This window comes from Dasypus novemcinctus, chromosome 9, assembly GCF_030445035.2.
Source record: "Dasypus novemcinctus isolate mDasNov1 chromosome 9, mDasNov1.1.hap2, whole genome shotgun sequence".
Lineage (NCBI taxonomy): Eukaryota > Metazoa > Chordata > Mammalia > Cingulata > Dasypodidae > Dasypus > Dasypus novemcinctus.
This window is the reverse complement of record NC_080681.1, coordinates 50942943-50969467: the sequence shown is the minus strand read 5'-3', so window position 1 is coordinate 50969467 and position 26525 is coordinate 50942943. Positions and strand designations below refer to the sequence as shown.

At 40.5% G+C, this 26525-nt stretch overlaps 1 protein-coding gene across 1 annotated transcript in view; it reads left to right on the top strand.

Annotated features, from left to right (window-relative positions):
• The window catches only part of AK5 (adenylate kinase 5), a 304060-nt gene that overhangs the window by 51977 nt on the left and 225558 nt on the right, over window positions 1-26525 (top strand). Inside the window, exon 6 of the mRNA XM_004472820.3 lies at window positions 20618-20809. Within this exon, the coding sequence (XP_004472877.2) occupies window positions 20618-20809 (192 nt within the window). The remainder of the gene's footprint in view (window positions 1-20617; window positions 20810-26525) is intronic.

Genomic DNA, 26525 nt, shown 5'->3' with positions numbered 1-26525 from the left:
GGGTAGAATTGATATCTTAGTATTTAATCTGATAATCCACTGTGTTAGTCAGCTAAAGGAGTACTGATGCAAAATACCAGAAAACAATTGGTTTTTATTAAGGGTAGTTATTTGAGGTAGGAGCTTACAGTCGCAAGGCCATAAAGAGTAAATTACTTCCCTCACCAAAGTCTGTTGCCACATGTTGGAGAAAGATGGCTGCCTGTCTCTGTGAGGGTTCAACCTTCCTCTTCAGGCTCTGTGGTCGCAGCTTCTTCTGAGCTCAGCTGTAGGCTAGTATAAGGTTTGTGTCTCTCTCCAGGGCTCATTTCTTCCCAGGCTCACATGCATTGTTCTCTCTACAAGATCAGCTGTAGACAATCAGGCTCTTCTCTTCCTAGGGCCTCTGCCATGTCTATGGAGTCATCTCTATTCCTCTGTGTTCTCTTGTATACTTACTTCCTGGGGCTCCAGCATCCAAAACTAAATTCTGTCCTCTACCATGTGGTTTTCTCTGTGAGTTCCCACCCACCAAAGGGGCAGGGACTCAATGTCCTACTGACATGGCCCAATCAAAGCCCTGATCATAATTTAATCAAGTAAAAGTGAGTCCTCTGAAGTTAATACAAACTAATATGCCTGGAGGAACAGAACAGACCAGTTTATAAACATAATCCAATATTTATTTTTGGAATTCATAAATAATATCAAACTACTTCATTCATGAGCAGTGAATGTATTTCCATTTATCTAGGTCTTCTTGGATATCTTTTAGCAACATCTTATAGTTTTCTGTGTGCAAGTCCATTACATCCTTCATGAGATTTATTCATAGCTATTTCATTCTTTTAATTGACATTGTGAATGGAATTTTTTTCTTGATCTCTTCCTATTGGTCATTGCTTGTGTATATAAACATTACTGATTTTTTATTGTTTTGTTTTGTTTTGTTTTGTTTCCACAGCTAAAAAAGTTTATTCATATGGCCACAAAGTGACCTCTAGTTTAAAGTCCAAAACATTTAAATGAAGTCCATTTAAGTGTTGTTTTCTTTTCAAAGGAATACTATAAAATAATCACATTATTTTAGTTCTTGAGCCAACAAGTGTACACAAATGTTCTTATACAGTTAAAATTAGAAGACCAATTTCAGTGTGCCAAAGATAATAGCGTTCAGTTGACTTTGCAGAGTTCACGGAAAGAAATTTAGAGATTTCTTAGAGAAGTGACCAAGTTCTGGGTTGTTCCTACAACAGGGGCAGGATCCACTCCCTATTTCAGAGTTGCTCTGTGATAGCTGGATCATCTTCATCTTCTCACCTAGGTTCATCAGTTTTCTTTGTGGCTTTCCTGGCAGGGGCAGGCCTGCTTAGTCCCGCAGTGGCTGCCCCTGCCAGACAGGGAAGGGCTGACCCTGTCGCTGCTGCTGGCACCAGCAGGAGCGCGGCCAGGTGTGCACGGAGGCTGCAGGTGGAGCTCTCCTGCACCTGTCTGTGCTGCTTCCTGAGAGGTTCACCTTGGGGCTCAGCTCACTCCTCGACTTCTCTTTCATGGTCACCAGGGTCTCCAGTAACCCAGGTTCCCGCAGGAAGCCCCTCTCTCGCAGCCCCAGCCTGCGGCTCCCGCATCTTGCTCTACTGCGCCTGCGCCGCCGGGCTCCTCTGCAGGTCCTGCCTCGTGACCCCAGGGGGCAGAGGAGTATCCTGAGGCAGCAGAGCGGAGAGCCCCCAGCCAAGGCAACCCCGCAACCCGCGCCTGGGCAGCTCTGCCCCTATACCCCCAGCCGCTGGTGGGCCAAGCTGAGGAGCCCAAGGTGCTGTTCAGTGCTTGATCTTCCTGTGCAGACCCTGCTGAGTTCCTGGATGACTCCTACTCCTCCTGCTCAAGACCCTGCAGACAAGCTGCGGGTTGCTGTGCCAGCCCGTTCAGGAGTCTGCAGACGAATTCAAGTAACTCTTGGTCTGTAGGGTCCTGTGGAATCTTTGATATCAGGATGATGGTGGCCTCACGCAAGGAATGAGGAAATTCTCTCACCTTCTATATTTATATTTGGAAGAGTTTGAAAACTATTAGTTTTGAATTATTCTGTATATTTTTAGTATAATTGACCAAGGAAGCCATCTGGTCCTGGACTCTTCTGGGTGGGGAAATTTTTGATGATCGTTCAATCTCTTGTTAGAGGTCTGATCTTATTTTCTATTTATTCTTCAGTCTGTTTTGGTAGTTTGTGTGCTTGTAGGAAGTTGTCAGTTCTACCTAAGTTATCTAGTTTGTTGTACTATTGTTCATGATATTCTTTTACTGACCTTTTACTCCTCTAAAGTCTGTAGCTTGAGTGTAGTTCATAATTTTCACTGAGTTGTGAATTTTCCAGTTTCCTCTCTCTTTGGCAGGAATGATTTTTTATTGTTGACCTTGTACCCTGCCACTTTGTTGAATTTGTCTGCTGGCCTTTTGCGTTTATTTTGGATTTTTCAGGATTTTCTGTATATAAGAGCATGTCATCTGCAGGTAGGGAACATTTTACTTTTTCCTTTCCAATTTGGATGCCTTTTATTTCTTTTTCTTGCCTTATTGCCCTGACAAGAACTTCCAGTACAACATTTCGACAGTGGTGACAGTGAGCATCCTTGTTTCATTCTGATCTTAGAGGGAAAGCTTTCAGTCCTTCACTATTAGGTAGGATGTTAGCTGTGGGATTTTTATATATGCCTTTATCATGTTGAGATGTTTCCTTCTCTTCATAGTGTTCTAAGTGTTTTCATCAAGAAAGGGTGCTGGATTTTGTCTAATGCCTTTTCTGTATCAATTGAGATGATCATTTGGTTTGGTTGTTTGTTTTTCTTCCTTATTGTGTTAATGTGGTATATTACATTAATTGATTTTCTTATGTTGAGCCAACATTGCACTTGATCATGGCATGTAATTCTTTTAATATGCTATTGGATTCAGTTTGCTAATATTTTGTTGAGGATATTTGTATCTATATTCATAAGAGATATTGAGCTGTTGTTTTCTTTTTGTGTGGTAACTTTACATGGTTTTGCTATGAGGGTGATGTTGGCCCCTTAGAATGAGTTTAGTATTCCCTATTCTTCAATTTTTTGGAAGACTTTGAGCAGGATAGTTGTTAATTCTTATTGAAATGATTGGTAAAATTCTCCTGTGAAGCCTTCTTTTTATGGGTTTTTCTGATACTAGCAATTGGTTTGTTGAGATCTTCTATTTCTTCTTGAGTCAGTGTAGGTAGTTTATGTTTTTTTAAGATTTGTCCATTTCACAAGGTTATCCTACCATTTTTAAGTTACCTATTTTCTTAATTTGGCACTTGCCCTGTTACTGCAATCATTAATTAATTTTCAGGGCTTTAAGAAAAATGGTTCTATCAGCTCTTGTTTGTTGCTTGAAACTTCTGTGGGGGAACAAAGCCCTCTGCTACCTTGATTCAGTTTCTATTTTTTAATTCAAGTATTATATTCAAATTTAATATAATTACTTATGTATTTGGGGTTAAATCAGTTATTTCACTATTTACTTTTTATTCTCCCCACTTGTTTTATGCTTTTCTTCCCCTGCCCTCCTTAAATCTTTCTTTTTAATCAAGTACCTTTTATTATTCAATTTTTTCCTTCTGTTGGGTTGTTGGTAATACTTTCTTTTACAAATTTAAGTGGTTATTCCAGAGCAGAGGTCAGCAAACTAAGGCCCATAGGTCAAGTCCTACTGACTGCCTGTCTTTATAAATAAAGTTTTAAAGGAATACAGCCATGTGCATTAGTTTACATACTGTTTATTGCTACTTTCATACAAGACCATATGGCCTGCAAAGTCTAAAATATTTGCTATCTGGCCCTTTACCAAAAAAGTTTGACAAGTCCTTGTTTAGTATCCTTAGTTTACTAAAGTCTCATAGATATTAGTTCTTTTACCACTTCCTGAGCAATGCAAAGACCTTAAAAGTGTTGAACTTAATTTACCTGTCTCCTAAACTTATGAGCTGTATCTATATTTTTAATACCACAAATATTATTATTATAGTCTTTGTGGTTAGTATTTTTTAGGCTTACCCAACATATACCATTTCTGTTGATCTTCATTCATTACTCTCTTCCAACTTCTATCTTGGATCATATTTCTTCAGCCTAAAGAAATCCCTTTAAGGTTTCCAATAATAAAGAATTTCTAAAGACAAATTCTCTGTTTTTGTTTGTTTGAGAATATCTGTATTTAGTCTTAACTTTTGAAAGATATTTTTGCTAGTAGAGAAATCTCGGATGGCAATTATTTAGTATCAGCAAGTTTAAGATATCATTTTATTGCTTTCTGACTTTCATTGTTTCTGCTGAAAATTCAGCTATCAATCTTATTATTGCTCCTGTGAAGGTAATTTGTCATTTCTTTCTTTTCTGGTTGCTTTAAAGATTTTTGTCTTTGTAGGTTTTCAGCAGTTTTACTATGTGCTTATGTCTAGTATTCTGTTTTCTGAATTTTCTTCTTGGTTTTTATATTTCCTTGTGAATCTGGGACTTGATGTTTTTTTGTCAGTTTGGAAAATTCTTAGTTATTATATTTTCAACTCTTAGTTCTTCTTCATTGTCTCACTTCTTCCTCTTCTAAAACATTCTACCCATGTCTTATATGTCTCTTTTGCTCTTTTCCATACTTTTCCGAACTTTTTTCTCTCCTTGCTTTCTTCTGGATACTTTCTTCTGACCCATCTTTTAGTTTACTACTTCTCTTTTCAGTCAAGTTATTCATATGTGAAACACATTCAATCACCTTAGTCTAATAAGGATTTAAGATGTTTCTAAATCAGATTTAGTCCCGTGTGGGCTGGTTCAATCTTAATATTATAGTATAACAATTTAGAGTTCCAGCTAAATACCTTGGGTGGGGTCAGAGATGGTAATTTCTAGAGCTTCACTTCTTGATGGACCTCATACTCCAATTTTTGTCCCTGAGCCCCATAGTTTGTTGAAAGCTTTGCCTGGAAATTATCTCTATGTTAAATGATATGAAGTTCAGGTATCTATCCTTTTTTCCTTCTATTATGATCAAGTATATCTCCTAAGATAATGATATATATTCAGTAAATGTTTAATGGGTAAAAGAAATAATTTATTTTGCATTTTTCCCATAGGCAGATAAGGAAGAAAATTTTAGCCCAGTATTAGAAAGAACTTCCCATTATTAGAATCATCAGTAATGAAAGGGATTGCCTCATAAGTACAAAGTACCCACTAACAGAAATGTTCAGGCAGAACAGTCAAGTTTAAATGTTCAAGTTTAGAAACCATTTGACAGGAAGGTTGTGGAGATGATTACAGGTTTGGCATTAATTTGGGTTAGATAACCTCCAAGTTTTTTCCACATCTTAGTTTTTGTGATTCCTGTTTTTGTTTCAACTGTGAGCTTCTCTTTATTTTAGTACTTTACTTCGTGGTTTCTGACAGTGCAGTGTATCTGAATTTTATTGCCTATGGCCTTTAACATGTCTTTGTAAAGAATAGGGTAGTCAAAAGAACTGGCGTCTAAGAACAGGAAGTATTCAAATGAGCTCACTCTGCAGGCTGCACAGTGAATATGTCTTTGCTTATATAAAAGTAGTCACCAGTTCTTTTTAACTAAACAATCATTCAAGTAAGGGACTTAAAGAAAATGGATAGAGTGAGATTGACTTGTCTATAGAATGACAGGGGAAAAAATGATGTGGTTGGTTCAACCGGTAAAACAATATTAGCAGTTAGGAAGTTTACTGCCATGGAGACAAAAGTGATACCCCAGTTTTTATTCTCAGTTATTTACCTAGTCACTCATTCATTCAAACAGCAAGTATTTTTTGAGAACATAGGCTGGGAGAAGATGTTCTAAGAATCTTATGATAGTCACTTTGTTCAGGGATATTTCTCAATGTTTCACGAGTGGATTTCATTAAAATCTTCTAGGGGCTTCATGCCTTTTGATACATAATGGAGTCTACTTCTACTTTATTTTTTAAGAAATAAATAAATGAATAATTTTAATATTGTTCCCTCTAAAATCTGAAGCCACATAGAGCAGGTATTTGTAGGGGTTGGAAGGTGTCATATGACCAGAACTTGTTGTTCACTTGGTTGAGCAGTCACCTTGTTATCACTAACTGCCATGGTGGTTTTGACTGCTTTACATTTTAATTTTTTATTTCCAGTCATAATGTCATTTAATTTATACCAAGGAAATTCAGCAAATTAATGACAATTATAAAATTGAATAACTTTGTAGATTCGTATCAAGGTAATCTTTATCAGATTTCAAGTTACATTCATTGTTCAAATACCTTATATAAAGTTCAAGCCATCTATAGTATTTCAAAACCCAATAGCAAAAGTCAAAATATAATAATGATTATATATATGGCTAATCATGACCTCACTGTGTTATATAGATAGAAGCACTTACAATGCAGTCTGAAACAAAACATAAAATTTTAAAAGCAAATCATTTAATTGTTTAACTGCAAATTGCAAGATTTACAGAATGCAAAAAGTTTTTGTCTGCATTCAGGACTGAACTAGTAGTTCAGGGTTTTTTTCCTACATTTTAATATACATTATCACCAAATCAAGCATACTGTAATGTCTTTTTAATTTATTTGTAAAAAAACATTTTTCCTTATATGAATTATCTAAAGCAAATTTTTTAAGTGTGTCATTTATTACATTGAGTAACACTCAATATTACCAAAGATTATAATAAATATGAACTTAATTGTATAATGTTAGATAAAATAAGTGTTTTATCTTTATATATTTTCATTATCATACTGTAGTAGCAGAGAGAAGTCTGGTGTACACGGTATTGAAGGCCAGGTCATGAGAATTCTGAGAAGGAAGTTGATTTATTTCAACCGGCCGGACTTAGAGGACTCTTGTCCTAATAAAAACCAAGCCCTGAATAGGTTTTTTGGGTCCCTTTTATACAGAGGAAATAAGATGTGATCTTTGTTCACAAGCCTCTCCTGTTACTTTTACCAGAACTATAGTTGGTACTGGGGTTTAATGTATACCCAGGGGACCTGAATCTCTGGACTGACCATATGATAGCCAGGTCCTGAGCCTCAACAGACTTCAGCTCCTACACTCTGGTTTTTTGGACTTACCCCACTCAGCTAACATGGAGTTGAATAATGTCAACCGCCACACTATGGAGCCTAGAGTGCCTACAACTGAAAGCAGGAGGATTGCATCCAGCATCCATGTAGAATCTAAGCCCCCTCTTGATATAGAAGTGGAGTGGACACAACCATTCCAAGGTCCACAGGATGGAGGAATAGAGTATGGATTAGAGTGGACTTACTGATAATCTATTCATGAACTATTGTGATTAGTAAGCGAAGAAAATGTGGCATAGGTGTGGAGAAAGTGGCCATGATGGCTGCTGGGGGTAGGGAATGGGAGGAAGAAATGAGATGTGGAGGCATTTTTGGGACTTGGAGTTGTCCTAGGTGATGTAGCAGGGACAGTTACCAGACATTGTATGTCCTCCCATGGCCCACTGGGTGGAACGTGGGAGACTGTGGGCTATGATGTGGACCACTGACCATGAGGTGCAGTGGTGTTCAGAGATGTATTCACCAAATGCAATGAATGTCTCATGATGATGGAGGAGATTGTCGTTAAGGGGGGAGGAGTGGGGTGAGGGGGGTGGGGGGTATATGGGGACCTCATATTTTTTGACTGTAATATTAAAAAATAAATAAAGACAAAAAAAAAAAGAGTGGGGAGTAAAATGGTGCTTGTATGCAAAAGGACTTTTTGTTAGTTTATTCAAGTGTTTTATCTGAGTGTTAGATACGTTATTTCCTCCAGCTTTATTTAACATATATCCCCCACATTCCAGGTACACTTGAGTTAACACATATTCCCCACATTCAAGGTAAACTTTTAACATGAACCCCCCTGCATTCCAGGTAAGCCTGACACATTTGGCTTGCATCCTTCCTGAATATCCAGAGCCTATAGAGTTTATACTTCTCAGTTGGCTTTCTAGGCATATTTGGATATAAAATAAGTTTGAATTTATACACAGACTATATTATTTCCCCCCTCTTTGATGCCTGCTTAAGGTTATTAGGCTTCGTCATCACTATTGTCAGAGTCTCGCTGGACTGACTGGTATGTATATAGAGCCATGAGATGGGCAGCTGTCTGCGTTTTTACTATACCATTTATTAGGGTGCGCATTGTGTTTATGATGAAAGGGAGGAGGCAAGGAAGGATGGTGCAAACTCCTATGAGGAAGGCAATTATTCCCAGTAGAAGCTTGAAATTGTTTACTATTGACTGCCAACTTCCAAATGGATTACTTAAATTCCAGCCATTCTAGGTCTGCACTGGAACATGGGCAATTTTTCCATTTTGCTTGTGATTTCATCAATAACCTTTCCAGTGCTATCTAGTTCAAGGCAGCAGTTAGAGAGACTGAATTTTCCACAAACTCCCCTTTCAGCTGCCAAGAGATTGTCTAGGGCGAGATGATTTTGATAGATAGCATTTCTGAATTTAGTTTGCTGTTGGGCTCATAAGTTTAGAGCATGGGCAGTTTCATTAATTATTGTTTCTACCACGGCTTGTAAGCGGATGATTAGGTTTAGCATTTAGATAGGGGTTCAATAACCCCACATGCCATCTTCTGCCCAAATCACTGTCCCATAGTACTGGATTATATGCTCAGGGGGCCATTCTTCACTTCCCCAGGTAATGACAGCCCTCTCTTCTCTTATGTTTTGATACACTGGCTGGCTTAGCTCTTTCCCTTCTGCTAAGGGAAATGAGGAAAAAGGAGGGTTTTATTGTACCGAGCATACAAGTACCACACCAGTTTCGGGGAAGTTCTCGGAATGCAGCTTTCCCACAAATCCAGTACAGACCATTTAGGGCAGTAAAGGAGCCTTTTGTGGTGGAGTTCCACACTGTGATTAATTTGGGGAAAGTACAATTTATGAGAATGAGGTCAGAGTCATTCCATGGTCCCCAAGGCGCTGTTGTATTGGTGGTATAATTCTGGAATTTTCCCCCTGTACATGTTAGGTTTTCAACAGATATAGAGGAGGTTAGGCAGGCCCTTGAAGCACAATATTTCCTATGACAGAAGTTTGCAAGGCCACATACTATCTCGGGACAGCTGGGAGGACAGTTTCATTATAAGGTTGGCTGTAATTGTATTCTCTAGTTTCCCAGGGCCATTGGTCTCCCATATTAGTACCTCCATATACATAGCACGAGGAGACATTTAAGACTGCCCCTGCTACTTCAACTAGATTTATGAAAAGGTTTCTTGCTGCTTGTGGAATGGAAAAGGGCTTTTCCATTTCTTCACAGAAGGAATGGAACACAGAGTGGGCTTTACTTGTGAGTGAGTGTTCCCGATACCCAATCCAGATGTAGGCTCCTGGGTCTATTTCTTTACCATCAATGTAGAGGCCCATTTGGACTCCCTGAGTCTGCCAGGATTCAGGTTTAAGGATGGTGAGGTTTAAGGGGTTACATTGACCACATGGGCAGTTAGCCGGGGCCATACCCTTGGTAAGGATGGCTGTTTGTTTAGTGGTGTCTGTGTTCCAGGTGGCCCAGTTGACACAGGACCAGTAAGGGCAGTAGTATGCACTTATGTATTTGTACCAGTAGTCCCCTCCCACTTGGGCTGCACTTTTCATTTCTGGAGCACACATGTACTTATTGTTATGAGTATATTTTTGTTCCCAGCAGAGCCCTCCACAATTGGTGTTCCAAGGTATTCTGGAGTCTATAACTTGATATGCATCAAATAGGAGGGACGCTCATTGGTTCTGGCTTGTGACTGGGGTAGAGCTAAGTAGCTCCCCATTTTGATTAAGCACCCTTATTTCCCATTTATGGGAGACTGTTGGGGGTTTGGGGTCATAACAGGTTATTTGGCCAGATGCGTTACAGACACTATAGGAGATTCCTTGAAACTGGCAGGTGGTTATATGGCCCTTGCAGGTGTAATGCCTATGATATATTAATGTGGTATTGACACATACCCCCATTCGCACCTTCTGGATACATGGCTCACACTCTGTGGTGCCGACCTGGGACCACGAGAGGGTCAGGACTAGAAGTAGGGAAAATAACCAAAGGGGCATTGTAACTGGGATTAAACCGGGTTTCTGTTCTTCAGCTGTGTGTAAACAATCAGCTTCCCGGGTGTGACTGGAGCAGAGCTCGGTGTTCCGTCCTCAACCTTTGGCTGTGCGTGGACCAGTCAGCTTCCTCGGTGTGACTGGGGCAGTGCTTGGTGTTTTGTTCTTTCGCAAGATGAGTTTGGTTGAGTTGGGGGTATCTGAAATACAGGTCCAGGACTCTGGGGCAGCTCACTTGACCCAGCTATGGTGTATCCACGGGGTGATTTCAGCTTCTTTAAATGCAGTGGGGGTGGATAAAATGACAAGATAGGAACCTCGCCATGGATGGGTTAGTGGAGCTGATTTCCAGTCTTTGACCCAGAATGTATCTCCCGGCTTGTACGGGTGTATGGAGCTGCTTAAGCTAATGGGGGCCCTTTCTGGACCCAGTGATGCAGGTTTTGTAGGGTTTTTCCTAAGCTGATCATTTGCTGAACTACTGATAATTTTCCTCTTTCTCTGAGATCCCCGTCTGTATTTTGGATTAAGGGGGTGTCTCCCAAAAAGGATTTCATAAGGGATTAGGCTTAGCCTTCGACTTGGCCTGGCCCGAACTTGGAGGAGAGCACTCGCAAGTACTTGCACCCATGTTAGCCCAGTTTCTTGGCAAATCTTGGTGATAAGTCTTTATTGTACAGTTCATTCACTCTATTTCTCCTGAGCTTTGAGGATGGTAAGCGGCGTGCAGTTTCCATTTTGAGTGATTTTGGAGATGAAGGCAGGTCGGTTGTCAGAGCCAATTGAGAGGGGTGGCCCATATCGAGGAATGATTTCCCTGAGGAGCACTTTGGCTACTTCTTCAGTTTTTCTGTTCGAGTGGGAAAGGCTTCCACCCAGTCAGAAAGGGTGCAGATGAGGACTAGGCGATATTTAAGCTTCCGAATTGTGGCATTTTAGTGAAATCAACTACTAAATCTTCAAGGAGCATACTGCCGATTCTTTGGACTCCTGGGGTTCCCGTGGGCCCCTGGCGAGGGTTATTTTTTTGCACATGTCACGCACTATTGGCATACGGCATGGGTGATAGCAGCTAGACTTGGGATGTAGAAGAATCTTTCTAACACTTCTTTAAGATGGGTTTTTCCCAAGCGTGTGTTCTTGTGGTAGTCTTGAACTACAGTTGCAGCTAATATTTGTGGTACAACTATTCTGTGATCAGGCAGTGTCCATCGGGCAATGATTGTCCTTGTGTCTCTCCCTCACAGAGTATCCACTCTCTTGGCTTGAGTATATTGTGGCTCCCAGTGATTCAGAGGCTGTGGGATGAGAGCAGGCAGTGCATACTGGAGTTTCTGATAAGTAAGAGGTTGAGGAATGAGGACAGAGGCCAGGTTTTCAGATAGGGATCCTTCCCGTGCCACTCTTTTTGCTTCAGCGTCTGCCCTCGATTTCCCTGGGCGACAGAGCTGTGGCTTGTCTGGTGTCCCTTGCAGTGTATCACGGCCACTTTGGTAGGCTCCTAAACTGCTTCTAGTAGCTCCAGTATCTGTGTGCCATATTTAATGCTCGCTCTTCTCAAGTTAATGAACCCCTTTTGTTTGTATAAGGCTCCATGCGCATGCAGGGTAAGAAAGGCGTATTTGGAGTCTGTGTAGATGTTAGCCTTGGCCCCAGCTGCAAGTTGTACAGCTTGGGTGAGGGCAGTGAGTTCGGCTTTCTGTGCTGATGTGTTATCCGGGAGGCGCTGGGCCTCTACTGTGGTCTCAGATGTTACTACAGCGTATCCCGCTCACCGATTGCTTCCTTGTATAAAGCTACTCCCATGAAGAACTCCACGTAAGGATTTGCCAGTGGCTGGTCTTGAAGGTCTGGCCAGCTGGAATATACTTCTTGCAATGTTTCCAGGCAGTTATGGGCTGGATCCCCGGCTCCACAGGTGACAAGGTGGCAGGATTTAGGGTTTTTACAAGTTCCAATTGGATGGACAGATTTTCACATAATAGGGTTTGATATTTAACCAGGCAGCTGTTAGTAAGCCAGTATGTTCCTTTGGCTTCTAAGATTGTGATTACTGCATACGGAACCTGGACAATTATAGGCTGCCCAAGAATTAATTTTATGGCTTCTAGTGTTAGCGTTGCTGCAGCTGCTACTGCTTGCCGGCATGAGGGCTATCCCTGGGCTACAGTGTCCAGTTGTCTGGAGAGATAAGCTATAGGTCTTTGCCAGGAACCGAGGTATTGAGTGAGCACTCCTACTGCGATGCTTTGGCGGTTGTGAACGTAGAGGTAGAACGGCTTACTGAGCTCTGGAAGCCCAAGTTTCAGTGCTTCCATTAGAGCTTGTTTGAGAGCAAGGAAAGCGGTTTTCTATGGGCTTCCCCAGAGCAGGGGATCACAATCTCTCCCCTTTGTGGCTTCATATAAAGGGCACGTGAGAACCCCAAAATTGGAGATCCAATTGCGGCAGAATCCAGCTGCTCTGAGGAACTCTTGCAGCTTCCAGTGGGTGTTGGGCTCAGGGAGACTATAGATTGCTTTCCTTCTTTCAAGTCCCAATTCACTGCACCCCTGCATTATTTTATAAACTAGATATTTAACCTGAGGTAAGCAGATTTGGGCTTTTTTCTTAGACATCCAATAGCCTTTTTGCTGTAGATGAATTAAAAGGGCATGGGTTCCGCCAGCTCAGTCTTGGTAGGTGGGACTTCTGAGGATGAGGTCATCTATATATTGGAGGAGGAAACAGTTATGGCTTTCTGGTTTAAAGGATTTGAGATCAGTGGCCAGGGCTTGTCCAAAAATAGTGGGTGCATTTTTAAATCCCTGAGGCAATCATGTCCATGTTAGCTACTGCTTTTCCCCTGAGTTCAAGTTGTCCCACATAAAAGTGAAAATTGGCTGGCTCCGGGGTGCTACCCAAATGTAGAAGAAGGCATCCTTAAGATCTAAGCATGAAAAGTAGATTGCCAATGAGGGTATTAAGCTGAGGAGAGTATATGGATTAGAAACCACAGAATGGAGGTTTATTACTGCCGAATTAACTGCTCATAAGTCATGGACTGGGTAATAATCCCCATCAGATTTTTTAAACTGTAAAGAGTGGGGTATTCCACAGAGACTGGCATGGCTTTAATATGCCTCCATTCAGTAATCTCTTGCACTTTGCATGGAACTGCATATTGCTTTATACTTACTGGACTGGCTTGGGCTTTATTTCAATAATAATTGGAGGAATGTCATGTGCCATCCCTATTGGGTTTGGGCACATCTTCAAAGGGGAGCTCTGTGGCTGTGGATTGGCCAGTTTTGCTGAGGCAAAACAGTCTCCATTCCTCCTGCAGAGGAAGGGTTAGCACTATTTTTCAGAGGGTCTTGTGGTCCCAGCGTAAGTGTGGATTGCCCCGTGGCATTAAAGGTAATTTAAGCCTGCAGTTTAGACAGCAGGTCTCGACCCAGGAGGGGGACTGGGCACTCTGGAAGATAAAGGGTGACCTCCTTACCCCCAATGTTACAGGTCCTGGCTTGAAGGACGGGCCATTGGGTACTTTTGCCAGCTGCCCCTACAATAGTAGCTTGTCTTTTTGATAGAGGCCCAACTAGCTTCATCATTACAGAATGTTGAGCCCCAGTGTCAACAATCATATGTATGGTGCCGCCCCCCATTTGGACTCCAATCACAGGCTCCGTGAGGCTGAGAGAATAGGAGCCCGGTCTGTCCTAATAATCTCTATCAGAGTCCTCTATTTCTGCTAGTCCAATGATTTGATTTGCAGGGTTTTTTTTCTGAATTTTTACAAACTCAGGGTTTGGTTTGTGATGCTCCGCTAGCTTTCCTGGCTAATGTTTTGGCTGCTTGCATTGCAGTGACAGGGTTGAGTGACTGGCTGGGACACTCTCGCTTCCAATGCCCCTCTTCCCTATAGTACATGCACTGATTTCACCCTAGGGGCAGGCCCTTCCCTCTCCTTGGGGCTTCCCAGTTTACTCTCCTTGACACAGGATTGGATCTTTCAACTATTGCCATTGCCACATGATCTGCTTTCTTTTTCATCTTCCAATTTTCTTCCCTCCTTGTTTCTACATCGGTTGACATATACCTTAGTGGCTATTTCCATGAGCTGAGAGATATTCATACCAGCAAACCCATCCAACTTCTGCAGCTTTCTTTGGATGTCAGCCTGTGATTGGGCAATGAAGGCTGCACTTACCATTGTTTGGCTTTCGGGAGCATCTGTGTTAAAGGGTGTATATACATGGAACTCTTGGCACAGTCTTTCATAGAACTGAGCCAGACTCACTGAGAGCCTGTCGGATTTGGGTGGTTTTTTCCATGTTTACTGCTTTCTGGCTCCCCGCCCTGAATCCTTCAACTAACGCCCTATGGAACGTTTCCAGTCGGTTGAGCCTGGTTGTGTTATTTGGATCCCACTGGGGATCTTCGTCTGGGAACTGTGAGTGGGCATATTGGTCACTGTCCAGAGTTCCCTCAGGTGGGTGCTCTCTAAGCCAGGTTAGAGCCCCCTGTGTGACACGCATTCTTTCTTCAAAGTTTAATAAAGTCATTATAAGTTGTTTACAATTAGCCCAGGTGGGTTTGTGGGTCTGTATGATGGACTGGAAAAGGTCTGTCATGGCTTGAAGCTCCTCCAAGAATGGTGGGTGTGGCTTTTCCAGTTAGAGAGATCCATTGTAGTAAGGGGCTGGTAGATGAATATTCGGTTTCTCCCCTGAATCTGACTATCTGCATCGTAATAAATTGGGGCCCAGGCTTCATGGAGAGGTAACTAGAAGGCCACCTTTCTCTCTGCTCCCTCTGCCCCCAGGGCTCCCCATGGTTTGAGTCGCCACTTTTCAGAGTCTCCTTTCCGACTGATCAGCAGCACTGTGTTGCCAGGGGCAACTGGCTGTGAAAACAGCTGGTCTGCATTTTTCAGTGTGGGAGGTGCCAAAGACCACTGTGGGGACGGTGTAGGTGCCCCCCCTGGTGCAGATGGTGATAAAAGCAACTGCGGAGATGGTGTGGGTACCTCCTCTGATACGGATGGCGATAAAAGCAGCTGCAAGGATGGTATGGGTGTCGCACTTCCCCACGCAGATGACAACAACAGGGTGCTGCTTAGGGAAGCTTGTTCATTCTCATTCCTCAGCACTGCAGCGGTAGGAGCAATCGCATAAGGCGGCAGGAGGTCATTTTCATTTGGCCCTTCAAAAATGGGTGGGTCAGCACTGGACTTGAAGCGCACTTTCTCTGGACTTTTTTTCATGGTGTTTGTTTGGTCTGGTTCCTGAGATGGCACTCCCCAGTTTTTGTATTAGGCAAATCCTGGCTTCCTTAGTCGTGCACTTCCCTGACCAGGGCGGATTTTGACTCACAGCATTTTGCCAGGCACTGATATAGGGGAAGTGGTCTGGGTGCCCTGGGTTTCCAGTTACTACATCATGGACTTTATGAGTGATCTGGGGATCTAAAATGCTCTTGTGGGGCCAGCCTACACTGAAAGTTGGCCATTCTAATTCAAAAAGCATTTTAAGCTTTCCTGGCTGCAACCTTATGCTGTGTATTTCTCCACGGAATGCACAGGGGAAACTTTTCAGCATACAACCTAACGGGGTCCTACTTTGTGTGTTTCCCATGTTTCCACATGGCACAACACTCACTCAAGCTTTATGCTTCGTCCATCCCCAGCTGCATCCCTCGCAAGAGCTTATGGCACCTCTTCACCTTAACAGGTCACTATAAACCCCTGACTCAGAAGAGGGTCCTTTTGCAAGGAGGCCTCCCAGACTGCCCTTGATTATATGAGGTCACCATGGAACCACAGATCACACATGCCCCACAGAAGTGATTTTCCATGTCTCACTCAGTCGCCACAATCATACACACACAACCACACCCCTTTTCCTTTTCTTGGACCTAGAAAGGAGATGGCTTCCTCCCATATTCTCAGGAGTACTGGGGCTTCCTCCTTTAGAGAGCTGATAGGGCTCCCTCCTAATTTTAGAATTAGGCTTTTCCTGCACTATACCCCCGGGGGTCTTACCCTTCTAGCATGTGGTGCTCCTTGCTTCATTCTTAGGGTCTCTTAAACCTTTTGGTGCATCCGGTTCTTCCAGGAGGTCTCTGGTGAAGTACACAACCTCTTTCTGGACTAAAGTGGGGAGTCCAGGGGTGCCTAGGCTGGGTTTTGCCCAGGCCCTCCCGGCCTCCTCGGAGACATCCGGGAAGAGCAAACAACCATTGCCGCCTCTGACCTTCTCAGCATAATCCTGGATGAGCCCCCAGAAATGTAGTAGCAGAGAGAAGTCAGGTGTATGCTGTATCAAAGGCCAGGACACAAGAATTCTGAGAAGGAAGTTGATTTATTTTGACCAGCTAGACTCAGTGGACTCTTGTCCTGATAAAAACCAAGCCCCGAATAGAATTTTTTGGTCCCTTTTATACAGAGGAAATAAGAGTGGGAGTCAAACAGTGCTTGTATGCAAAAGGACTTTTTGTTTCTTCAAGAGTTTTATCTGAGTATTAGATAGGTTATTTCCTCCAGGTAAGCTTGATTTAACACATATCCCCCACATTCCAGGTAGGCTTGAATTAACATTCCCCATATTCCAGGTAAGCTCTTAGCATGAACTCCCCACATTCCAGGTAAGCTTTTAACATGAACCCCCCCACATTCCAGGTAAGCCTGACACATTTGGCTTGCATCCTCCCTGAATATCCAAAGCCTATAGAGTTTATACTTCTCAATTGGCTTTCTAGGCATATTTGGATATAAAATAAGTTTGAATTTATGCATAGGCTATATTAATAAAACCACACAAAAATTACCAAGTGACTTTTAAATTTTTTAAGGTTTCTCAGAAATGATTTACAAGTTTTAAAAAATTGGAAAATACTAAACCATTAGGATGGATTCTTTCCCCTTTATATTTTAGATGGTCGTCCAAAGAGGTTGAACAATTTGTTCAAGGGCAAGGAACTGATAGATGGTAGAGTCTAGATTCAAACTAAGGACTGTCTGATTCTAAAATTAATGCTTTTATTCATTTATCCTAGTGTGTGCCTGTGCTTACACCCTGGTAGTAGAATGGGGGCAGCAAGAGTATGGATGGCTTTTCAAAGTCAAATCAGTAGGTAGTGGGGATAGTTCAGAGAGGTTAAAGTTTTGGTGACCAAGGGTCAGAAATGATACAAAGGCTTCTAGCTGAAAGATCTGGGAAAATTTTGTTATTGTCATAAAAATGAATAAACAGGGAGGCAGACTTATCCCAATGGATGGGGCATCCGCCTACCACATGGGAGGTCTGCAGTTCAAACCCCAGGCCTCCTTGACCCATGTGGAGCTGGCCCATGCGCAGTGCTGATGCACGCAAGGAGTACCATGCCACACAGGGGTGTCCCCACGTGTAGGGAGTGCACCCCATAAGGAGAGCTGCCCTACGCCAAAGAAAGTGCAGCCTGCCCAGGAATGGCACCACACACACGGAGAGCTGACACAACAAGATGATGCAACAAAAGGAAACACGGATTCCCAGTGCCGCTGATGAGGATGGAAGCGGTCACAAAGGAACACACAATGAATGGACACAGAGAGCAGACAACTGGGAGGGGCGGGGGAAGGGGAGAGAAATAAATTTTAAAAAATAAAGAAGTCCTTTAAAAAAATGAATAAACAAATTTTAAAAAGCAATGATGGGAATTTCATTTAAGTAGAAAGGTATTAAGATTAATTTTGACCTTGCTGAGTCACAGGTAACATTAAGACTTATGGGTAGATCTTTCATATGAACATTTTTTTAAAGGTTTATTTATTTATTTGTTTATTTATTTCTCTCCCCTTCCTTCCCCTCCCCCCCTCAGTTGTCTGCTATCTGTGTCCATTTGCTGTGTGTTCTTCTGTGACCGCTTTTTTCCTTATCAGCGGCACCAAGAATCAGTGTTTCTTTTTGTTGCGTCATCTTATTGTGTCAGCTCTCCATGTGTGCGGTGCCATTCCTGGGCAGGGTGCACTTTCTTTGTGCTGGGAGGCTCTCCTTATGGGGCGCACTCTTTGTGCATGGGGCTCCGCTACATGGGGGACACCCCTGCGTGGCACAGCACTCCTTGCACGCATCAGCACTGAGCATGTGCCAGCTCTGCACAGGTCAAGGAGGCCCAGGGTTTGAACTGTGGACCTCCCATGTGGTAGGCGGATGCCCTATCCATTGGGCCAAGTCTGCTTCTCTATATGGGCATTTAAAAATGTAGGACTGAGGTGCTATTAAAACATCAGCGCTGAATATGTAGATTTAGAAGCCATCAGCAAAGGGTAGTTGCACTGTGACAGTGGAAGGGTGTTTAAAGAGAATGAGAGCCTGTAGAGGGGGCAGAAATATGATCCAGGTCTTCAGGGTTTGAGGAGGAAAAAGTATAAATGAAGGAAACTACAACAGGAGCAATAATAAAAACTAACAGAAAACAGACAAATAAGCAAACATCAAAACAGCATCAGAAAACCCACAGGAAGTTAGAGGAGAACCAGGACCATCCAGTGTCGTGACAACCAAGAGATAATAAACATGGTTAAAATTTATTGAGCACTTAAACAATGGACTTCATCTATTCTGTGTATTTTGCACACATTATCTTATTTAATCTTCATAATTCACAGAGGTAGGTTCTTATAGCTCCCTTAGCACTTGAGGACACCAAGGTTTGGCAAGATTAAGGCATATGTCCATCATTCAGCTAATATGTCCTGAGGTGAAAATGGGAATTCAGTTTCCTAGCCTCTAAAAGCCCATTTTCTAACCAGTGGTCTCCACTGTACATAAAACAGTCCATTTTAACATGGGAAGAAAATGTTTGAATTATGATTATTACATCTCATCTGTCTTAATTTCCTAGCTGTTAAAATAAATACCAGGACGCGGAGGTGGCTCAGATGATTGGGCTCCCATCTACCATATGGATGGCCCCGGGTTCGATTCCTGGAGCTTCCCGGTGAAGGCAAGCTGGCCCATGCTGCCATGAGGAGCTGATCACCCACACTACTGTGGAGAGCTGATGGCAGACAATGAACACAAACAACAAGGGGAAGGGGGAGAATAAATAAATGAAATAAAATAAATAAATCTTTAAAATAATAAAATAAAATAAATACCATACAATAGATTGGCTTTAACAATGGGAATTTATTGGCTTATGAAACTAGGAGAAGTCCAAAACTGAGGCATCCATAAGGTGACATTTTCTCCCTGAAGACCGTGGCCTTCTGGAGCCAGCAGCTGATGATCCATGGTCCTTGGCTTTTTTATCACATAGCAATGTATATGGCAATGTATTCTCCTTTCTCCTCTGGTTCTCTTCATCTCTGTCTTTTTCTGTGGCTTTTTTTCTTATTTGCAATTCCCTTTGCTTTTAAGAACTTCAGCCATATTGGATTAAGGCCCACCCTCATTCGCTTTGGGCACACCTTAACCAATAGCATCTTCAAAGATCCTATCTAGAAATGGATTCGCACCCACAGGACCAGAATTTGGATGTGCCTTTTCCAGGAGACATTATTCAATCCCCAAGAACAGCCTTTTAAAATTTTATTTTTGTGCATCTTTTGCAATATACATCATATGTCAGTGTAGTAATACATGAATATCATTTATAAATTAATAAGAATATGTATATTTTGGTGTATGCTCAAAAAATTTGCTAATGGGAGGATGCAATAAAAATTTCTAGAGACCATTGTTCTAAACCATACATTTTTGAACGGTTGCATCATCAACATTAAACTTCATTTACCTCATGTGCATCTTGTTACCTTTGAAATGCAATTAGTTCAGTAAAATTAAAAACTTTTTATTTCACATGTTCTTTTCTTGTCATTCTTTAGCATTTTCAGAGATTCATGAGGTCTTTGGGCCATTTAGTGTTTTGGGATAGTGGAAAGTATGTAGACCTTAGACCAGACAAACCTGGTTTCGAATATTAGCCTTCTATCTTACTAACCACATGTGGCCTCAGACAAGTAATTTCTCAGAGCCTTAGTTTGCTCATCTGTAAAATGGATATAATATTATTTACCTTGCAGATTGTTGTAAAGTTTAGCAATAGTATATTGAAAGAACTTAGCACTGGACCTCACATACAGTAGGTACTTTTAAAATGGTAGCAAATAGAAATAATAGCAGTAGTACTTGTTTGCTGTAGAGAACACCTGTAGCTTAATAGAGATTTCCTTCTAAAATCAGGTCACATATACCTTCGGCAAAGTTTGGTCTGTATTGTTCTCAATTCAACCTGGAAACTTATTTGAGCACAAACAAAGTGTTTTCCCATAATATGTAGGGCTGCTGCATACAGCCATGCAGGTAGAAGTATGCCGTTTGCATGAACTATAACGGGAATGGCTCCTCCTGGCCTTGTGGAGAGCAGCAGCAAACATAAGGCAGCCTCAACAGAACCAAAAGAGATGCATGCTGCTGCCCACACTGCATTGGTTTATTGAATGCCTGTCTACTTGGATGTTCTTCACAGATCTGTACTCCTGACTTGGTGGTATTCCTGGCTTGTGCCAACCAGAGGCTCAAAGAAAGATTACTGAGGCGTGCAGAGCAACAGGGACGGCCTGATGACAATGTGAAAGCCACCCAGAGGAGATTAATGAACTTCAAGCAGAATGCTGCTCCGTTGGTTAAATACTTCCAAGAAAAGGGGCTCATCATGACAGTAAGTGACACTTCTACATGTCCAAACAAGAATGATATTTCATATTTCTGTTTAACTGCTGTCCTCGTTTAGAAAGCTTCTTTACCTTAAAAAAAGAACAAACAAAAAAACTGGCTTGTTCTGGGTGCACAGCCAATGAAAAAGTTGATCGTCTTGCCTTGATTTGCCTCTATTGAGCCATAATGATTTAAAAAAACACTTTCATTTTGATTTAATCAATTTTGAGTAAGACGATAAATTTTAATCTTGGCTAGAATATCCTATCTCAGGTTTTGAAATAAATATTTGGATAATTTTAAGTAATACTTGCTCAATTTCTCAACTCTTCTGTCTTTGGAAACTTATTAAAATTATAAACTTAGATAGTTACATGGGGTTTTATTGGACTTAAATTGTTTTATTTATCATAATGTATCTTGTAAAGAAATGATTCTCACTGTGTGAAAAAACTTGCCTAAAGGTTTGACTTGTCATAAGGAAGTAATGTTTCAAAATGGAAGGACTTAATCATTCTGCTCCATTTGATAAATGCATATATTAATGCTTCATAAATGTTTAGTTATTTGTTTCCTGATTAATGATATTCAAAGTGCCAAGGAAAGATATGGTTGAATTATAAATTAATACAATTATTAGAAACAAAAAGTTAGAGGTGAAGATTCAACTAAATTTATGATCCCCAAACATGAGAGATTTAAGTATTGAAACAAAAAAGACAAAGAGGATCATAGGCCATCTGGAGAAAACATTTTTCAGAAGAGGACACTACAACTAGAGCAATTTGTGACAGCTGGATGATAGTAGACCTTGGCAGAACCCTTCTTGGACCCTTTCCACCAGACCAGGGATTCTTGTCTAGAAGGGTCACAAGCCCTGTTGAGAATCTGATGAAAGCATGCATGCACTTCTCAGTAAAATGTATGTAAGATGTTTTTCATAGATTTTAGGTAAATCAGCTATAGCCCATCCATAGAGTTTCTGTGGCCCAACAATTGCTGGTTAAAAATCTTTTCATAAACTAAGGTGCCCTTAAACCTGAAAGAGACAATCAAGACATTTGAATAATATTCTCTTTGCAGACTTTTTATTATAGCACTATAAGAAAATATTTATTACAATTTGCTCTTTGAATCAAAGTTGTCATGTTAGAGAATTGTAAACCTGATCTGAAAATTGTTCACAATGTCCAAGTTCATTTTTTGGTCTAACACAGACATTGAATAACAGGAAAGATTTAAGAAAATCAGGGTGGGTGTTTCTGTGGCTATTGTTTGTTGGAGTTGTTCTTTGTTTTTCTTGCAAATCATCAAAGCTGACTTCTGCATTGTATCATGAAAAAAGAAATAAATTTACGCTACAGACCAAACCCCATTTGTAAGGTGCAGAACCAGAAATTTAATTGATGTTTGCAAGACTTAAAGGTATTACTGGAGTGTCTCTGTGATTACTCCCTGCTTGTCACATTCGTCATCACAAGCAGAGCAGATTTCCCAAATGAATGCAGAGTGGAGATTGTTAATTTACTAATATTTTGCATGGAGGTGAAATGCCATTGCCTCTAATTGAGGGAGTCAATAATGATGTGGATGGCAGTCTGCAACCCCACTCACTGCTAAAACCAAATGAGCTTTAAGATACAGGTCTCTAATTACTGGGAGAAGACTAGCCTTGGAAAGTCACCTTTTAGAAAATGATGAACACAAACACAGGCTGAGCTCTGGTGAATATAATTTGAGAAAATAGTCTGACAAATGAACATGTACTGCATCCTGAAATGCGTGCTCTGTTTAAGAACATGGATCAGAGCTCACTCCTGAATGAATATATGTTTAGTAGCACTTCTGGTGTTAAAGATGAGTTAAATAATAACAATCCTAATTAGCCACAAGCATATTAGAATATTAATACAAATCTGTGGGTTAATGGATCACACCCAAATATTTCCTTTGCTCTGTAGTTTTTTGGGTTTTTTTTTGCTTTTGCTTCTAATTGCCCCTCTATTCCTTCAATATTTATTGAGAATGAGTGGGTTCCAGATACTTTGTTAGATGCTAGGTGTGCAAAGCTAAGTAAATCAAGAAAAGAATCTTCATTTTATTCACTGATATGTTTCAGGCACCTAGAACAGTACCTGCCCACTACATAGTAAATTCTCAATAAATGAACAGAACTTAGAGTCCATGGGGAAAGAAATATTAAACAATGAGTTATGAAGTATGATTAGTATAGCAAAGGAAGCTCTCCGGGGTGACCTCACGTCACTTGTCCTTTGTGTTAGGCACTGGTGTTCCTGGCAGTGAATAGAACAGACCCATTCCCTGAGTAGAAATGGATCTTTTCTCTCAGTGCTTGGCTCTTAAGGAACACAGAGTCCATGTCCCTCATCTATCCCGTTGAGAAACTTCACTAGGGTTTTGGAATCTGAAACATCTCAATTGCAATACCAGCTCTATCGCCATTTAATAGTTTCGTGATGCCCCACAAAATAGTAATCTCTAAGCCATGGTCTCTTGTAATTGGAGATGATATTACCTACTCCATGATGTTGTGCCAGAGAAATGAGCGAATGCGTGTTCCGTGGTAGATGGTGACTATACAAAGGCCGTGGCTAGGGTGCGCCGTGTGGCCACTCATAGTTCAGCTGCACCACCTGTGAGCTGTGTGACTTTGTGCAGGTTACTTGTCCTGTGACTCAGATGCCTAACCTATAAAATGAGTATATCATCAATCCTGCCTCCATGGTGTTGTGAGATTAAATGTATGTGAAGTGCTTAGAACAGTACCTTGAACATTAAGGGCAACTTATGAGAGTGATATTATTTTATTACTTTTTTTATTTCTTCCTCTCTTCTTTCCCCCGTTAATGCTCACCTTTTGGAACCTACAATTACAATTCTCTGCTCCTTGAGAAAACTTTGTCACCTTTCCCCCCTTAGATATGATATTGAAGAAATCCCATATGAAGAATTTGATTTTAAAAACTCCATACCAAATTCATGTTTTTTTCTTTAAAAGTGTCTGCTAATCAGTAATAAAATCGTTTCAATGTTTTCTTTACCTTCTATATTGTCCATGTAATCAAGCCATATAATAGTTGTGTCTGAATAATGTTGAATTGAATTCTGTTGAATTGAAACAGAAATGGCTCCATTATTTTTCTTTTTCACTTCATCACTGACTGTGTTGTCAGGTTTGACTAAAGAGAAGATCCAATGTGACTAAAGAAAGAAATCTAACAAAAATAAACAGGAAAACCAGGTTATTGCCTTGATAATATGTCACAGGGACCCCTATATTCATTTTATTCTATTGTATTTGTCTATATACAGTCATGTGTGCAGGTATGAATGAAAATATTAATAATATGACATGCATTGGAGTATTACCCAGCCTTAAAAAAGAACAAAGTTCTGAAACATGCTATTACATGGATGAATCTTGAAGACATGTTGAGTGAAATAAATCATACACAAAGAGACAGACCTTGTATGATTCTACTTACATGAAATAACCAGAAAATGCAAGTTCATAGAGAAAGAAAGTAGAGTTTACTGAGGGTGGGGGGTGAGAGTGAGGTAAGGGAATGGAGATTTACTGCATAGTGGATATAAGGTTTCTGTTTGGGATGATGGGAAAATTCTGGTTATGGTTGGTAGTGAAGATAGAGCAACATTGTGAATGTGATTAATCCCACTTAATGATATGCTTGGAATGGATGAAATGGGAAAGTCTATGCTGTATATATGTTTGCACAACTAAAAGGGAGAAGGAGAGAGACTCAAGAGACAATGACAATCAAATGCAATAATCCTACACTGGATCTATTAATGAGGAAGAAAGGGCCCAAAAGGATATCTTTGGGACATATGAAAAAACTGGAATATGGACTGTAAACTTTCTATCAATTTTAAATTTCATGAACTTGATAATGTAAGTTATCTTAAGTTAATTTAAGATGGTTATATTAATATATGGGAATATCCTTTTTCTTAGGAAATATACAGGACAGAGAAGTGTAGTGTGTTTAAGGAGCATGCTGTACACAACCTATTTTCAAATGTTTAGAAAACAGGTAAATGGATAGATACATAGGTAGATGGATAGGTAGACAGAGAATGATAGCAAATGTGGCAAAATGTGAAAAGTTGGTGGATATAGGTATATGAGTGGGGATGGGGGTTTTGTATTGTTTTTGCAACTGTCTTATAAGTTTGAAATTGTTTCAAAATAAAAAGTTAAAAAAATAATATGAACACAGAAGGCTAGTATATTAGGGACTTTTTCATAAAATCTTCTCAGGCCATTTTTTATGTGTTTTTTTTTTTAACTTACCATCATTTAAATTACCATGTAATCACTCATCATGTCTTTTAGGGCTTTATGCTCCCAATTAAAGATTAAGGTTCTATGAGTTCTCAAAATTTGACTGAAGTTTTTCTTTGATACTTGTTTGGATATTACTGGAACTAGGAAAGCTAATTATTTAGTGTAACTGAGTAGGCTGTGTCTCATGGTATTTTGAAACACTTGGACTGGATGACACTGTATAATTCTTGAGCAATAATTTCCCTTTTATAGATTTTTAAAAAGCCTCCCTAGAATGTTTAGTGATGGTTTTCCTTTTATTTTAAAAACTTGAAAAAAAAAGAACAAAAAAAACTAGGGTCTTTTTAAAAATCATCTTCACCAAGTTGGAACCCTTTTTTAAGAAATAGCATTCGTTAAGGCAGGTCATATCTTTGTAAAATTGATGACCTCTTTTTAAAAATACATAGTTTTGTGTATTTTTTAAGAAAGGGGCCTTGTAAAATGTGTGAAAAATAATAAGGTGAGATGTAGTGGTTATGTAATCATTTTTCAAAATGCATTCATGGGTGCATTTGATAGTCCATTCCATGAGAAAAACATTCATGTGCATTGAATAAGAAACATTTTATATGGGTGATAATCACTAAGGACCCACTTTAGTTTTAGATTGTAGAGTAAGCAAGTGGTCATTTCTCTTCTGGACTATTTGTAGGAAGAAGCAAGAGAAGCATAACTTAAAATGAGAAGTTGTAGTCATAGGATGTATAGATTTTCCACCTGGATTTCCCTAGCCCAGAAAAATTTAACTGTTAAATTTAACATTTAACTGAAAAATGTTAAATCAGAACTATTTCTTCTTCACCAACACCACTTTTCCTAGGGAAGTGGCCAAGGACTAATTATAAACCACCTTGCTGAGTAGAAAGGCCACATTGACCAGCGTCTCTCTAATTTCAGTACTTACTAGATGACTAAATTTAAAAACAATATAGAAAGTGGGGCTAAGATGAAGTTGGACTTTTTATTTTACTAAGAGTATTAGAAAAGAGAACCATCCACCATTACCATCATTTGGAAGGGAAGGTTTTAACCTACAAATGTAGGAATGAAATAAGCTCCAAATAATGCCTCTGAATGAATCTCTTTGGTTTTTAGAGAAACTCCCATTCTCCTACTTTTCCCCATTTGTGAATTAGGGAACACTTCGTCACAAACTGGCACCAGTCTAGGGACTGGCATAGAGAACTCATCCTTGTCAAAATCACACTATTGTTGATTCGCAGACATTGTCACTGAGACCCAGGAAATCCCATTTGCACTAATTGGCCCTGTATCATTTCCTTCGAATTTGAGAATCCACCCATGATATATTTCAAATTTACCACTGAAACCACGTAATTCCCATCCC